This window comes from Rhinoraja longicauda, chromosome 5, assembly GCF_053455715.1.
Source record: "Rhinoraja longicauda isolate Sanriku21f chromosome 5, sRhiLon1.1, whole genome shotgun sequence".
In the NCBI taxonomy this organism is placed as follows: Eukaryota; Metazoa; Chordata; class Chondrichthyes; order Rajiformes; family Arhynchobatidae; genus Rhinoraja; species Rhinoraja longicauda.
In genome coordinates this window covers 6,990,997-7,008,749 of record NC_135957.1, presented here as the reverse complement: position 1 = coordinate 7,008,749, position 17,753 = coordinate 6,990,997, and the positions used below count along the sequence as shown (strand labels likewise).

General features: G+C 70.3%; 1 protein-coding gene across 1 annotated transcript in view; it reads left to right on the top strand.

Annotated features, from left to right (window-relative positions):
* The first annotated feature begins 1,731 nt into the window (after positions 1-1,731).
* sde2 (SDE2 telomere maintenance homolog (S. pombe)) overlaps positions 1,732-17,753 on the top strand; it is a 70,275-nt gene continuing 54,253 nt past the window's right edge. The window contains exon 1 of the mRNA XM_078398845.1: positions 1,732-2,199. Within this exon, the coding sequence (XP_078254971.1) occupies positions 1,759-2,199 (441 nt within the window). The 5' untranslated portion in view covers positions 1,732-1,758. The remainder of the gene's footprint in view (positions 2,200-17,753) is intronic.

Below are 17,753 nucleotides of genomic sequence, written 5' to 3'. Positions count from 1 at the left end.
CACTCTCTCTCTCCCTCCCCACTCTCTCTCTCCCCACTCTCTCTCTCCCTCCCCACTCTCTCTCTCCCTCCCCACTCTCTCTCCCCCTCCCCACTCTCTCCCTTCCCTCCCGCTTTTCTTCCCTCAAGATATGATCCGTGTCAGAAACAAGAGAAGCTCTTTAAACAGAACAAAAGCAGCGGTAGAGTTGCTGCCTCACAGCGCCCGAGACCCGGGTTCGATTCTGACTAAGAGCGCTTCCCTGTATCGAGTTTGTACGTTCTCCCTGTGGCCGCGTGGGTTTTCTCCGGGTGCTCCGGTTTCCCTCCCACAATCCCAAAGTTGTTCAGGTTTGTGGGTTAATTTGGCTTCGGTAAAAATTGTACATTGTTCCTAGTGTGTAGGATAGTGCTAGTGCATGGGGTGGTTGCTGGTCGGCATGGACTCGGTGGGCCGAAGGGCCTGTTTCCACACTGTATCTCTAAACTGAACTAAAGAAACTCAAAAACGCAAAACATTAGAGCTGTGGGGATGCTGCTCAGAAAGAAACACCTATATTCACTTCGGAAATGACTTCGTGGATCAATAGATTTGTACAGCACAGAAACGGGTAATTCAGCCCATCAAGCCCATGCTACCAGTTTTGCCCATCTGCACTAACCCCATTTGTCTACATCCCTCTGTGTCGTAACAAAGTGCTGGCGGAACTCAGAGTTTCAGGCAGTGGTGTAGGACTTCCATTTACTCCATCTACACTTCATGCTGCCTCGGCAAGACCAGCAGCATAATCAAGGACCAGTCGCACCCTGGCCGCTCCCTCTTCTCCCCTCTCCCATCGGGCAAGAGGTACAGAAGTGTGAAAACACACACCTCCAGATTCAGGGACAGTTTCTTCCCAGCTGTTAGCAGGCAACTGAACCATCCCATCACCAACCAGAGAGCGGTCCCGACCTTCCATCCACCTCATTGGAGACCCTCGGATAATCTTTATTGGATTTTACTGGACTTTATCTTGCACTGAACGTTATTCCCTTTATCCTGTATCTGTACACTGTGAACAACAGGTGACGACCTATTCCTTCTCTCCAGAGATGCTGCCCGACTCGCTGAGTTACTCCAGTATTTTGTGATACATAGGATTATGGTGAGAGGAAAAAGATTTAATAGGAACCTGAGGAGCAATGAACTGCCAGAGGAGGTAGTTGAGACAGGTACTATAACAACATTTTAAAATCATTGAGTTTATTGCATGTTTCAAGTCCCATCGCTGTGACCGGCTCCGAGTGGCACGTTGTTTTTACTGCCAAAATCTCTAAGTGAACATATCAAACAAGGACACCATGTTGTTTTAGGACTTCAGTGTACTTGGCAATTTTGCTTTCAACATTCTTCTCAGCCAATCTCTTCAGTTTTAAAGTTTTCTTCTTTTTCGAATAGTAATGCTTGGCCTTTTCTTTTCGCTTCCCTTCAAGAGTGGCTGTGACTGCCTGGTATTTCCAACCAACTTCATGAGCAAGGCGACCCAGAAGAGCAAACTTGGGAGTTGGCTTCAAGCGTACAATCTTCAGGGCTGCTGGTACAACCATGCGCTTCCTCATGTCATAGACAGGGAGGAGGAATCCCATCAAAGACCTTCAGTCTGTCCAAGGCAGCTTGTTTGACCTATTGTGGTCTTGTGTGGCAACACACTTCTTGCTGAGTGTCCTCCTGAAGGGGCCAGGCTTTTCCCGCTTAATGCCACTCGCACCACGTGACGCCCATTCATGCCCGCGGCCAGGCATGACGTCAGGCTGCTCCGACGTCAGCGGGTGGGCGGGCGAGCTCGTCCTGTGCGCATGCGCGATCCTCCCCGATGTTTTTTTACCCGCCGGCGCCCCGTCACTGCGCATGCGCGATCCCGCCCCGCTGTTTACCCGCCGGCGCCCGGTCGCTGCGCACGCGCGGTCCCGCCCCGCTGTTTACCCGCCGGTGCCCCGTCATTGCGCACGCGTGTCGTCGTCTATCCCCGTCAAAGCGCATGCGCACGCCCGCAGATCGTCGTCCGCCGGCATCCCAGCACCGCGCGGGCGCGTTGCCGTCGCTCGGCCTGTGTGCTCTGCCTCTGATATGGAGTTGTGGGTCCGCCACCCCGGGGCCCGGGCGCCCACCGCCATCACCATCACCATCACCGCGCCGTCCCGCTCCTCCGGCCGGGAGCTGAAGCTGCTCGTCTGCCGGCAGGTGAGCGGGGACTGGGATAGGAACTGGGACAGGGGCTGGTACACAGGGGCTGGGGCACTGGGACAGGGGCTGGGGCACAGGGGCACTGGGACAGGGGCTGGGGCACAGGGGCTGGGACACTGGGACAGGGGCTGGGGCACAGGGGCACTGGGACAGGGGCTGGGGCACAGGGGCTGGGGCACTGGGACAGGGGCTGGGGCACAGGGGCACTGGGACAGGGGCTGGGGCACAGGGGCTGGGACACAGGGGCTGGGGCACTGGGGCAGGGGCTGGGGCACAGGGGCTGGGACACTGGGACAGGGGCTGGGGCACAGGGGCACTGGGACAGGGGCTGGGGCACAGGGGCTGGGGCACTGGGACAGGGGCTGGGGCACAGGGGCACTGGGACAGGGGCTGGGGCACAGGGGCTGGGACACAGGGGCTGGGGCACTGGGGCAGGGGCTGGGGCACAGGGGCTGGGGCACAGGGGCACTGGGACAGGGGCTGGGGCACTGGGGCTGGGGCACAGGGGCTGGGGCACAGGGGCACTGGGACAGGGGCTGGGGCACAGGGGCACTGGGACAGGGGCTGGGGCACAGGGGCACTGGGACAGGGGCTGGGGCACAGGGGCTGGGACACAGGGGCTGGGGCTGGGGCACAGGGGCTGGTACACAGGGGCTGGTGCACAGGGGCTGGGGCACTGGGACAGGGGCTGGGGCACAGGGGCACTGGGACAGGGGCTGGGGCACAGGGGCTGGGACACAGGGGCTGGGGCTGGGGCACAGGGGCTGGTACACAGGGGCTGGTGCACAGGGGCTGGGGCACTGGGACAGGGGCTGGGGCACAGGGGCTGGTGCACAGGGGCACTGGGACAGGGGCTGGGGCACTGGGGCTGGGGCACAGGGGCTGGGGCACAGGGGCACTGGGACAGGGGCTGGGGCACAGGGGCACTGGGACAGGGGCTGGGGCACAGGGGCACTGGGACAGGGGCTGGGGCACAGGGGCACTGGGACAGGGGCTGGGGCACTGGGGCACTGGGACAGGGGCTGGGGCACAGGGGCACTGGGACAGGGGCTGGGGCACAGGGGCACTGGGACAGGGGCACAGGGGCTGGGGCACTGGGGCTGGGGCACAGGGGCACTGGGACAGGGGCACAGGGGCACTGGGACAGGGGCTGGGGCACTGGGGCTGGGGCACAGGGGCTGGGGCACAGGGGCACTGGGACAGGGGCTGGGGCACTGGGGCTGGGGCACAGGGGCTGGGGCACAGGGACTGGTACACAGGGGCTGGGGCACAGGGGCACTGGGACAGGGGCTGGGGCACAGGGGCTGGGGCACAGGGGCTGGGGCACTGGGGCTGGGGCACTGGGGCTGGGGCACAGGGGCTGGGGCACAGGGGCTGGTACACAGGGGCTGGGGCACAGGGGCACTGGGACAGGGGCTGGGGCACAGGGGCTGGGGCACTGGGGCTGGGGCACAGGGGCTGGGGCACAGGGGCTGGGGCACTGGGGCTGGGGCACTGGGGCTGGGGCACAGGGGCTGGGGCACAGGGGCTGGGGCACTGGGGCTGGGGCACAGGGGCTGGGGCACAGGGGCTGGTACACAGGGGCTGGGGCACAGGGGCACTGGGACAGGGGCTGGGGCACAGGGGCTGGGGCACAGGGGCTGGGGCACTGGGGCTGGGGCACAGGGGCTGGGGCACTGGGGCTGGGGCACTGGGGCTGGGGCACAGGGGCTGGGGCACAGGGGCTGGGGCACTGGGGCTGGGGCACAGGGGCTGGTACACAGGGGCTGGGGCACAGGGGCACTGGGACAGGGGCTGGGGCACAGGGGCTGGGGCACTGGGGCTGGGGCACTGGGGCTGGGGCACAGGGGCTGGGGCACAGGGGCTGGTACACAGGGGCTGGGGCACAGGGGCACTGGGACAGGGGCTGGGGCACAGGGGCTGGGGCACTGGGGCTGGGGCACTGGGGCTGGGGCACAGGGGCTGGGGCACAGGGGCACTGGGACAGGGGCTGGGGCACAGGGGCTGGGGCACAGGGGCTGGGGCACAGGGGCACTGGGACAGGGGCTGGGGCACAGGGGCTGGGGCACAGGGGCTGGGGCACTGGGGCTGGGGCACAGGGGCTGGGGCACAGGGGCACTGGGACAGGGGCTGGGGCACAGGGGCTGGGGCACTGGGGCTGGGGCACAGGGGCTGGGGCACAGGGGCTGGGGCACAGGGGCACTGGGACAGGGGCTGGGGCACAGGGGCTGGGGCACTGGGGCTGGGGCACTGGGGCTGGGGCACAGGGGCTGGGGCACAGGGGCTGGTACACAGGGGCTGGGGCACAGGGGCACTGGGACAGGGGCTGGGGCACAGGGGCTGGGGCACTGGGACAGGGGCTGGGGCACAGGGGCTGGTACACAGGGGCTGGTACACAGGGGCTGGGGCACTGGGACAGGGGCTGGGGCACAGGGGCTGGTACACAGGGGCTGGGGCACAGGGGCTGGGGCACTGGGACAGGGGCTGGGGCACAGGGGCTGGTACACAGGGGCACTGGGACAGGGGCTGGGGCACAGGGGCTGGGGCACTGGGACACAGGGGCTGGGGCACAGGGGCTGGTACACAGGGGCTGGGGCACTGGGACAGGGGCTGGGGCACAGGGGCTGGTACACAGGGGCTGGGGCACAGGGGCACTGGGACAGGGGCTGGGGCACAGGGGCTGGGGCACAGGGGCTGGGGCACTGGGACAGGGGCTGGGGCACAGGGGCTGGTACACAGGGGCTGGGGCACTGGGACAGGGGCTGGGGCACAGGGGCTGGTACACAGGGGCTGGGGCACAGGGGCTGGGGCACTGGGACAGGGGCTGGGGCACAGGGGCTGGTACACAGGGGCACTGGGACAGGGGCTGGGGCACAGGGGCTGGGACACAGGGGCTGGGGCACAGGGGCTGGTACACAGGGGCTGGTACACAGGGGCTGGTACACAGGGGCTGGGGCACAGGGGCTGGGGCACTGGGACAGGGGCTGGTACACAGGGGCTGGTACACAGGGGCTGGGGCACTGGGACAGGGGCTGGTACACAGGGGCTGGTACACAGGGGCTGGGGCACTGGGACAGGGGCTGGGGCACTGGGGCTGGGGCACTGGGACAGGGGCTGGTACACAGGGGCTGGTACACAGGGGCTGGTACACAGGGGCTGGTACACAGGGGCTGGTACACAGGGGCTGGTACACAGGGGCTGGGGCTGGGACACAGGGGCTGGGACACAGGGGCTGGGGCACTGGGGCTGGAGCACAGGGGCTGGGGCACTGGGACAGGGGCTGGGGCACAGGGGCTGGGGCACTGGGACAGGGGCTGGGGCACAGGGGCTGGGGCACAGGGGCTGGGGCACAGGGGCTGGGGCACAGGGGCTGGGACACAGGGGCTGGGACACAGGGGCTGGGACACAGGGGCTGGGGCACAGGGGCTGGGACACAGGGGCTGGGGCACAGGGGCTGGGACACAGGGGCTGGGGCACAGGGGCTGGGGCACAGGGGCTGGGGCACAGGGGCTGGGACACAGGGGCTGGGGCACTGGGGCACAGGGGCTGGGACACAGGGGCTGGGGCACTGGGGCTGGGGCACAGGGGCTGGGGCACTGGGACAGGGGCTGGTGCACAGGGGCTGGGGCACAGGGGCTGGGACACAGGGGCTGGGGCACAGGGGCTGGGGCACAGGGGCTGGGACACAGGGGCTGGGGCACAGGGGCTGGGGCACAGGGGCTGGGGCACTGGGACACAGGGGCTGGTACACAGGGGCTGGTGCACAGGGGCTGGTGCACAGGGGCTGGGGCACAGGGGCTGGGGCACAGGGGCTGGTGCACAGGGGCTGGGGCACAGGGGCTGGGGCACAGGGGCTGGGGCACTGGGACAGGGGCTGGTGCACAGGGGCTGGGGCACTGGGGCTGGGGCACAGGGGCTGGGGCACTGGGACAGGGGCTGGTGCACAGGGGCTGGGGCACAGGGGCTGGGACACAGGGGCTGGGGCACTGGGACAGGGGCTGGTGCACAGGGGCTGGGGCACAGGGGCTGGTACACAGGGGCTGGTGCACAGGGGCTGGGGCACAGGGGCTGGGGCACAGGGGCTGGGGCACAGGGGCTGGGGCACTGGTACACAGGGGCTGGGGCACAGGGGCTGGGGCACAGGGGCTGGGGCACTGGGGCTGGGGCACTGGGACAGGGGCTGGGGCACTGGGACGGGCTGGTACACAGGGGCTGGTACACAGGGGCTGGGGCACTGGGACAGGGGCTGGTACACAGGGGCTGGTACACAGGGGCTGGTACACAGGGGCTAGTACACGGGCTGGGGCACAGGGGCTGGTGCACAGGGGCTGGGGCACAGGGGCTGGGGCACTGGGGCTGGGGCACAGGGGCTGGGGCACAGGGGCTGGGGCACAGGGGCTGGTACACAGGGGCTGGTACACAGGGGCTGGTACACAGGGGCTGGTACACAGGGGCTGGGGCACTGGGACAGGGGCTGGGGCACTGGGACAGGGGCTGGTACACAGGGGCTGGTACACAGGGGCTGGGGCACAGGGGCTGGTACACAGGGGCTGGGGCACTGGGACAGGGGCACTGGGACAGGGGCTGGGGCACTGGGACAGGGGCTGGTACACAGGGGCTGGGGCACAGGGGCTGGGGCACTGGGGCTGGTACACAGGGGCTGGGGCACTGGGACACAGGGGCTGGTACACAGGGGCTGGGGCACTGGGACACAGGGGCTGGTACACAGGGGCTGGTACACAGGGGCTGGGGCACAGGGGCTGGGGCACAGGGGCTGGTACACAGGGGCTGGGACACAGGGGCTGGGGCACTGGGACACAGGGGCTGGTACACAAGGGCTGGGGCACAGGGGCTGGGGCACTGGGGCTGGGGCACTGGGACAGGGGCTGGTACACAGGGGCTGGGGCACTGGGGCTGGGGCACTGGGACAGGGGCTGGTACACAGGGGCTGGTACACAGGGGCTGGTACACAGGGGCTGGGGCACAGGGGCTGGGGCACAGGGGCTGGGGCACTGGGGCTGGTACACAGGGGCTGGTACACAGGGGCTGGGGCACAGGGGCTGGGGCACAGGGGCTGGTACACAGGGGCTGGTACACAGGGGCTGGGGCACTGGGACAGGGGCTGGGGCACTGGGACAGGGGCTGGTACACAGGGGCTGGTACACAGGGGCTGGGGCACAGGGGCTGGTACACAGGGGCTGGTACACAGGGGCTGGTACACAGGGGCTGGGGCACTGGGACAGGGGCACTGGGACAGGGGCTGGGGCACTGGGACAGGGGCTGGGGCACAGGGGCTGGTACACAGGGGCTGGGGCACAGGGGCTGGGACACAGGGGCTGGGGCACTGGGACAGGGGCACTGGGACAGGGGCACTGGGACAGGGGCTGGGGCACAGGGGCTGGGGCACTGGGACAGGGGCTGGGGCACAGGGGCTGGGGCACTGGGACAGGGGCTGGGGCACAGGGGCTGGTACACAGGGGCTGGTGCACAGGGGCTGGTACACAGGGGCTGGTACACAGGGGCTGGTACACAGGGGCTGGGGCACTGGGACAGGGGCTGGGGCACAGGGGCTGGGGCACAGGGGCTGGGGCACAGGGGCTGGGACACAGGGGCTGGGGCACTGGGACAGGGGCTGGGGCACAGGGGCTGGGGCACAGGGGCTGGTACACAGGGGCTGGTACACAGGGGCTGGGACACAGGGGCTGGTGCACAGGGGCTGGGGCACAGGGGCTGGTACACAGGGGCTGGTACACAGGGGCTGGGGCACAGGTGCTGGTACACAGGTGCTGGTACACAGGGGCTGGTACACGGGCTGGGGCACTGGGACAGGGGCTGGGGCACAGGTGCTGGTACACAGGGGCTGGTACACAGGGGCTGGTACACAGGGGCTGGGGCACTGGGGCTGGGGCACTGGGACAGGGGCTGGTACACAGGGGCTGGGGCACTGGGACAGGGGCTGGTACACAGGGGCTGGTACACAGGGGCTGGGGCACTGGGACAGGGGCTGGTACACAGGGGCTGGTACACAGGGGCTGGGGCACTGGGGCTGGGGCACTGGGACAGGGGCTGGTACACAGGGGCTGGGGCACTGGGACAGGGGCTGGTACACAGGGGCTGGGGCACTGGGACAGGGGCGCTGGTACACAGGGGCTGGGGCACTGGGACAGGGGCTGGTACACAGGGGCTGGTACACAGGGGCTGGGGCACTGGGACAGGGGCTGGTACACAGGGGCTGGGGCACTGGGACAGGGGCACTGGTACACAGGGGCTGGGGCACTGGGACATGGACACAGGGGCTGGTACACAGGGGCTGGTACACAGGGGCTGGGGCACTGGCACAGGGGCTGGGGCACTGGGACAGGGGCGCTGGTACACAGGGGCTGGGGCACTGGGACAGGGGCGCTGGTACACAGGGGCTGGGGCACTGGGACAGGGGCTGGTACACAGGGGCTGGTACAGAGGGGCTGGTACACAGGGGCTGGGGCACTGGGACATGGACACAGGGGCTGGGGCACTGGGACAGGGGCTGGTACACAGGGGCTGGTACACAGGGGCTGGGGCACTGGGACAGGGGCTGGTACACAGGGGCTGGTACACAGGGGCTGGTACACAGGGGCTGGGGCACTGGGACAGGGGCTGGTACACAGGGGCTGGGGCACTGGGACAGGGGCTGGTACACAGGGGCTGGTACACAGGGGCTGGGGCATGGACACAGGGGCTGGTACACAGGGGCTGGTACACAGGGGCTGGGGCATGGACACAGGGGCTGGTACACAGGGGCTGGTACACAGGGGCTGGGGCACTGGGACAGGGGCTGGTACACAGGGGCTGGGACATGGACACAGGGGCTGGGGCACTGGGACAGGGGCTGGTACACAGGGGCTGGGGCATGGACACAGGGGCTGGTACACAGGGGCTGGTACACAGGGGCTGGGGCACTGGGACAGGGGCTGGTACACAGGGGCTGGTACACAGGGGCTGGGGCACTGGGACATGGGCTGGTACACAGGGGCTGGGGCACTGGGACATGGGCTGGTACACAGGGGCTGGGGCACTGGGACAGGGGCTGGGGCACTGGGACAGGGGCTGGTACACAGGGGCTGGGGCACTGGGACAGGGGCTGGTACACAGGGGCTGGGGCACTGGGACAGGGGCTGGTACACAGGGGCTGGTACACAGGGGCTGGTACACAGGGGCTGGGGCACTGGGACATGGGCTGGGGCACTGGGACATGGACACAGGGGCTGGGGCACTGGGACAGGGGCTGGTACACAGGGGCTGGGGCACAGGGGCTGGGGCACTGGGACAGGGGCTGGTACACAGGGGCTGGGGCACTGGGACATGGGCGGGGGCACTGGGACATGGGCTGGGGCACTGGGACATGGACACAGGGGCTGGGGCACTGGGACAGGGGCTGGTACACAGGGGCTGGGGCACTGGGACATGGGCTGGTACACAGGGGCTGGGGCACTGGGACAGGGGCTGGTACACAGGGGCTGGGGCACTGGGACATGGGCTGGTAAACAGGGGCTGGGGCACTGGGACAGGGGCTGGTACACAGGGGCTGGGGCACTGGGACAGGGGCTGGTACACAGGGGCTGGGGCACTGGGACATGGGCTGGTACACAGGGGCTGGGGCACTGGGACAGGGGCTGGTACACAGGGGCTGGGGCACTGGGACAGGGGCTGGTACACAGGGGCTGGGGCACTGGGACAGGGGCTGGTACACAGGGGCTGGGGCACTGGGACAGGGGCTGGTACACGGGGGCTGGGGCACTGGGACAGGGGCTGGTACACAGGGGCTGGGGCACTGGGACAGGGGCTGGTACACAGGGGCTGGGGCACTGGGACAGGGGCGCTGGTACACAAGGGCTGGGGCACTGGGACAGGGGCTGGGGCACTGGGACAGGGAGGGGCTGGTACACAGGGGCTGGGGCACTGGGACATGGACACACGGGCTGGGGCACTGGGACGGGCGCTGGTACACAGGGGCTGGGGCACTGGGACAGGGGCTGGGGCACTGGGACAGAGGCTGGTACACAGGGGCTGGGGCACTGGGACATGGACACAGGGGCTGGGGCACTGGGACAGGGGCTGGTACACAGGGGCTGGGGCACTGGGACATGGACACAGGGGCTGGGGCACTGGGACATGGGCTGGACACTGGGACGGGGGTTGGGGCACAGGGGCACTGGGACAGGGGCTGGGGCACAGGGGCTGGGACACTGGGACAGGGGCTGGGGCACAGGGGCACTGGGACAGGGGCTGGGGCACAGGGGCTGGGGCACTGGGACAGGGGCTGGGGCACAGGGGCACTGGGACAGGGGCTGGGGCACAGGGGCTGGGACACAGGGGCTGGGGCACTGGGGCAGGGGCTGGGGCACAGGGGCTGGGACACTGGGACAGGGGCTGGGGCACAGGGGCACTGGGACAGGGGCTGGGGCACAGGGGCTGGGGCACTGGGACAGGGGCTGGGGCACAGGGGCACTGGGACAGGGGCTGGGGCACAGGGGCTGGGACACAGGGGCTGGGGCACTGGGGCAGGGGCTGGGGCACAGGGGCTGGGGCACAGGGGCACTGGGACAGGGGCTGGGGCACTGGGGCTGGGGCACAGGGGCTGGGGCACAGGGGCACTGGGACAGGGGCTGGGGCACAGGGGCACTGGGACAGGGGCTGGGGCACAGGGGCACTGGGACAGGGGCTGGGGCACAGGGGCTGGGACACAGGGGCTGGGGCTGGGGCACAGGGGCTGGTACACAGGGGCTGGTGCACAGGGGCTGGGGCACTGGGACAGGGGCTGGGGCACAGGGGCACTGGGACAGGGGCTGGGGCACAGGGGCTGGGACACAGGGGCTGGGGCTGGGGCACAGGGGCTGGTACACAGGGGCTGGTGCACAGGGGCTGGGGCACTGGGACAGGGGCTGGGGCACAGGGGCTGGTGCACAGGGGCACTGGGACAGGGGCTGGGGCACTGGGGCTGGGGCACAGGGGCTGGGGCACAGGGGCACTGGGACAGGGGCTGGGGCACAGGGGCACTGGGACAGGGGCTGGGGCACAGGGGCACTGGGACAGGGGCTGGGGCACAGGGGCACTGGGACAGGGGCTGGGGCACTGGGGCACTGGGACAGGGGCTGGGGCACAGGGGCACTGGGACAGGGGCTGGGGCACAGGGGCACTGGGACAGGGGCACAGGGGCTGGGGCACTGGGGCTGGGGCACAGGGGCACTGGGACAGGGGCACAGGGGCACTGGGACAGGGGCTGGGGCACTGGGGCTGGGGCACAGGGGCTGGGGCACAGGGGCACTGGGACAGGGGCTGGGGCACTGGGGCTGGGGCACAGGGGCTGGGGCACAGGGACTGGTACACAGGGGCTGGGGCACAGGGGCACTGGGACAGGGGCTGGGGCACAGGGGCTGGGGCACAGGGGCTGGGGCACTGGGGCTGGGGCACTGGGGCTGGGGCACAGGGGCTGGGGCACAGGGGCTGGTACACAGGGGCTGGGGCACAGGGGCACTGGGACAGGGGCTGGGGCACAGGGGCTGGGGCACTGGGGCTGGGGCACAGGGGCTGGGGCACAGGGGCTGGGGCACTGGGGCTGGGGCACTGGGGCTGGGGCACAGGGGCTGGGGCACAGGGGCTGGGGCACTGGGGCTGGGGCACAGGGGCTGGGGCACAGGGGCTGGTACACAGGGGCTGGGGCACAGGGGCACTGGGACAGGGGCTGGGGCACAGGGGCTGGGGCACAGGGGCTGGGGCACTGGGGCTGGGGCACAGGGGCTGGGGCACTGGGGCTGGGGCACTGGGGCTGGGGCACAGGGGCTGGGGCACAGGGGCTGGGGCACTGGGGCTGGGGCACAGGGGCTGGTACACAGGGGCTGGGGCACAGGGGCACTGGGACAGGGGCTGGGGCACAGGGGCTGGGGCACTGGGGCTGGGGCACTGGGGCTGGGGCACAGGGGCTGGGGCACAGGGGCTGGTACACAGGGGCTGGGGCACAGGGGCACTGGGACAGGGGCTGGGGCACAGGGGCTGGGGCACTGGGGCTGGGGCACTGGGGCTGGGGCACAGGGGCTGGGGCACAGGGGCACTGGGACAGGGGCTGGGGCACAGGGGCTGGGGCACAGGGGCTGGGGCACAGGGGCACTGGGACAGGGGCTGGGGCACAGGGGCTGGGGCACAGGGGCTGGGGCACTGGGGCTGGGGCACAGGGGCTGGGGCACAGGGGCACTGGGACAGGGGCTGGGGCACAGGGGCTGGGGCACTGGGGCTGGGGCACAGGGGCTGGGGCACAGGGGCTGGGGCACAGGGGCACTGGGACAGGGGCTGGGGCACAGGGGCTGGGGCACTGGGGCTGGGGCACTGGGGCTGGGGCACAGGGGCTGGGGCACAGGGGCTGGTACACAGGGGCTGGGGCACAGGGGCACTGGGACAGGGGCTGGGGCACAGGGGCTGGGGCACTGGGACAGGGGCTGGGGCACAGGGGCTGGTACACAGGGGCTGGTACACAGGGGCTGGGGCACTGGGACAGGGGCTGGGGCACAGGGGCTGGTACACAGGGGCTGGGGCACAGGGGCTGGGGCACTGGGACAGGGGCTGGGGCACAGGGGCTGGTACACAGGGGCACTGGGACAGGGGCTGGGGCACAGGGGCTGGGGCACTGGGACACAGGGGCTGGGGCACAGGGGCTGGTACACAGGGGCTGGGGCACTGGGACAGGGGCTGGGGCACAGGGGCTGGTACACAGGGGCTGGGGCACAGGGGCACTGGGACAGGGGCTGGGGCACAGGGGCTGGGGCACAGGGGCTGGGGCACTGGGACAGGGGCTGGGGCACAGGGGCTGGTACACAGGGGCTGGGGCACTGGGACAGGGGCTGGGGCACAGGGGCTGGTACACAGGGGCTGGGGCACAGGGGCTGGGGCACTGGGACAGGGGCTGGGGCACAGGGGCTGGTACACAGGGGCACTGGGACAGGGGCTGGGGCACAGGGGCTGGGACACAGGGGCTGGGGCACAGGGGCTGGTACACAGGGGCTGGTACACAGGGGCTGGTACACAGGGGCTGGGGCACAGGGGCTGGGGCACTGGGACAGGGGCTGGTACACAGGGGCTGGTACACAGGGGCTGGGGCACTGGGACAGGGGCTGGTACACAGGGGCTGGTACACAGGGGCTGGGGCACTGGGACAGGGGCTGGGGCACTGGGGCTGGGGCACTGGGACAGGGGCTGGTACACAGGGGCTGGTACACAGGGGCTGGTACACAGGGGCTGGTACACAGGGGCTGGTACACAGGGGCTGGTACACAGGGGCTGGGGCTGGGACACAGGGGCTGGGACACAGGGGCTGGGGCACTGGGGCTGGAGCACAGGGGCTGGGGCACTGGGACAGGGGCTGGGGCACAGGGGCTGGGGCACTGGGACAGGGGCTGGGGCACAGGGGCTGGGGCACAGGGGCTGGGGCACAGGGGCTGGGGCACAGGGGCTGGGACACAGGGGCTGGGACACAGGGGCTGGGACACAGGGGCTGGGGCACAGGGGCTGGGACACAGGGGCTGGGGCACAGGGGCTGGGACACAGGGGCTGGGGCACAGGGGCTGGGGCACAGGGGCTGGGGCACAGGGGCTGGGACACAGGGGCTGGGGCACTGGGGCACAGGGGCTGGGACACAGGGGCTGGGGCACTGGGGCTGGGGCACAGGGGCTGGGGCACTGGGACAGGGGCTGGTGCACAGGGGCTGGGGCACAGGGGCTGGGACACAGGGGCTGGGGCACAGGGGCTGGGGCACAGGGGCTGGGACACAGGGGCTGGGGCACAGGGGCTGGGGCACAGGGGCTGGGGCACTGGGACACAGGGGCTGGTACACAGGGGCTGGTGCACAGGGGCTGGTGCACAGGGGCTGGGGCACAGGGGCTGGGGCACAGGGGCTGGTGCACAGGGGCTGGGGCACAGGGGCTGGGGCACAGGGGCTGGGGCACTGGGACAGGGGCTGGTGCACAGGGGCTGGGGCACTGGGGCTGGGGCACAGGGGCTGGGGCACTGGGACAGGGGCTGGTGCACAGGGGCTGGGGCACAGGGGCTGGGACACAGGGGCTGGGGCACTGGGACAGGGGCTGGTGCACAGGGGCTGGGGCACAGGGGCTGGTACACAGGGGCTGGTGCACAGGGGCTGGGGCACAGGGGCTGGGGCACAGGGGCTGGGGCACAGGGGCTGGGGCACTGGTACACAGGGGCTGGGGCACAGGGGCTGGGGCACAGGGGCTGGGGCACTGGGGCTGGGGCACTGGGACAGGGGCTGGGGCACTGGGACGGGCTGGTACACAGGGGCTGGTACACAGGGGCTGGGGCACTGGGACAGGGGCTGGTACACAGGGGCTGGTACACAGGGGCTGGTACACAGGGGCTAGTACACGGGCTGGGGCACAGGGGCTGGTGCACAGGGGCTGGGGCACAGGGGCTGGGGCACTGGGGCTGGGGCACAGGGGCTGGGGCACAGGGGCTGGGGCACAGGGGCTGGTACACAGGGGCTGGTACACAGGGGCTGGTACACAGGGGCTGGTACACAGGGGCTGGGGCACTGGGACAGGGGCTGGGGCACTGGGACAGGGGCTGGTACACAGGGGCTGGTACACAGGGGCTGGGGCACAGGGGCTGGTACACAGGGGCTGGGGCACTGGGACAGGGGCACTGGGACAGGGGCTGGGGCACTGGGACAGGGGCTGGTACACAGGGGCTGGGGCACAGGGGCTGGGGCACTGGGGCTGGTACACAGGGGCTGGGGCACTGGGACACAGGGGCTGGTACACAGGGGCTGGGGCACTGGGACACAGGGGCTGGTACACAGGGGCTGGTACACAGGGGCTGGGGCACAGGGGCTGGGGCACAGGGGCTGGTACACAGGGGCTGGGACACAGGGGCTGGGGCACTGGGACACAGGGGCTGGTACACAAGGGCTGGGGCACAGGGGCTGGGGCACTGGGGCTGGGGCACTGGGACAGGGGCTGGTACACAGGGGCTGGGGCACTGGGGCTGGGGCACTGGGACAGGGGCTGGTACACAGGGGCTGGTACACAGGGGCTGGTACACAGGGGCTGGGGCACAGGGGCTGGGGCACAGGGGCTGGGGCACTGGGGCTGGTACACAGGGGCTGGTACACAGGGGCTGGGGCACAGGGGCTGGGGCACAGGGGCTGGTACACAGGGGCTGGTACACAGGGGCTGGGGCACTGGGACAGGGGCTGGGGCACTGGGACAGGGGCTGGTACACAGGGGCTGGTACACAGGGGCTGGGGCACAGGGGCTGGTACACAGGGGCTGGTACACAGGGGCTGGTACACAGGGGCTGGGGCACTGGGACAGGGGCACTGGGACAGGGGCTGGGGCACTGGGACAGGGGCTGGGGCACAGGGGCTGGTACACAGGGGCTGGGGCACAGGGGCTGGGACACAGGGGCTGGGGCACTGGGACAGGGGCACTGGGACAGGGGCACTGGGACAGGGGCTGGGGCACAGGGGCTGGGGCACTGGGACAGGGGCTGGGGCACAGGGGCTGGGGCACTGGGACAGGGGCTGGGGCACAGGGGCTGGTACACAGGGGCTGGTGCACAGGGGCTGGTACACAGGGGCTGGTACACAGGGGCTGGTACACAGGGGCTGGGGCACTGGGACAGGGGCTGGGGCACAGGGGCTGGGGCACAGGGGCTGGGGCACAGGGGCTGGGACACAGGGGCTGGGGCACTGGGACAGGGGCTGGGGCACAGGGGCTGGGGCACAGGGGCTGGTACACAGGGGCTGGTACACAGGGGCTGGGACACAGGGGCTGGTGCACAGGGGCTGGGGCACAGGGGCTGGTACACAGGGGCTGGTACACAGGGGCTGGGGCACAGGTGCTGGTACACAGGTGCTGGTACACAGGGGCTGGTACACGGGCTGGGGCACTGGGACAGGGGCTGGGGCACAGGTGCTGGTACACAGGGGCTGGTACACAGGGGCTGGTACACAGGGGCTGGGGCACTGGGGCTGGGGCACTGGGACAGGGGCTGGTACACAGGGGCTGGGGCACTGGGACAGGGGCTGGTACACAGGGGCTGGTACACAGGGGCTGGGGCACTGGGACAGGGGCTGGTACACAGGGGCTGGTACACAGGGGCTGGGGCACTGGGGCTGGGGCACTGGGACAGGGGCTGGTACACAGGGGCTGGGGCACTGGGACAGGGGCTGGTACACAGGGGCTGGGGCACTGGGACAGGGGCGCTGGTACACAGGGGCTGGGGCACTGGGACAGGGGCTGGTACACAGGGGCTGGTACACAGGGGCTGGGGCACTGGGACAGGGGCTGGTACACAGGGGCTGGGGCACTGGGACAGGGGCACTGGTACACAGGGGCTGGGGCACTGGGACATGGACACAGGGGCTGGTACACAGGGGCTGGTACACAGGGGCTGGGGCACTGGCACAGGGGCTGGGGCACTGGGACAGGGGCGCTGGTACACAGGGGCTGGGGCACTGGGACAGGGGCGCTGGTACACAGGGGCTGGGGCACTGGGACAGGGGCTGGTACACAGGGGCTGGTACAGAGGGGCTGGTACACAGGGGCTGGGGCACTGGGACATGGACACAGGGGCTGGGGCACTGGGACAGGGGCTGGTACACAGGGGCTGGTACACAGGGGCTGGGGCACTGGGACAGGGGCTGGTACACAGGGGCTGGTACACAGGGGCTGGTACACAGGGGCTGGGGCACTGGGACAGGGGCTGGTACACAGGGGCTGGGGCACTGGGACAGGGGCTGGTACACAGGGGCTGGTACACAGGGGCTGGGGCATGGACACAGGGGCTGGTACACAGGGGCTGGTACACAGGGGCTGGGGCATGGACACAGGGGCTGGTACACAGGGGCTGGTACACAGGGGCTGGGGCACTGGGACAGGGGCTGGTACACAGGGGCTGGGACATGGACACAGGGGCTGGGGCACTGGGACAGGGGCTGGTACACAGGGGCTGGGGCATGGACACAGGGGCTGGTACACAGGGGCTGGTACACAGGGGCTGGGGCACTGGGACAGGGGCTGGTACACAGGGGCTGGTACACAGGGGCTGGGGCACTGGGACATGGGCTGGTACACAGGGGCTGGGGCACTGGGACATGGGCTGGTACACAGGGGCTGGGGCACTGGGACAGGGGCTGGGGCACTGGGACAGGGGCTGGTACACAGGGGCTGGGGCACTGGGACAGGGGCTGGTACACAGGGGCTGGGGCACTGGGACAGGGGCTGGTACACAGGGGCTGGTACACAGGGGCTGGTACACAGGGGCTGGGGCACTGGGACATGGGCTGGGGCACTGGGACATGGACACAGGGGCTGGGGCACTGGGACAGGGGCTGGTACACAGGGGCTGGGGCACAGGGGCTGGGGCACTGGGACAGGGGCTGGTACACAGGGGCTGGGGCACTGGGACATGGGCGGGGGCACTGGGACATGGGCTGGGGCACTGGGACATGGACACAGGGGCTGGGGCACTGGGACAGGGGCTGGTACACAGGGGCTGGGGCACTGGGA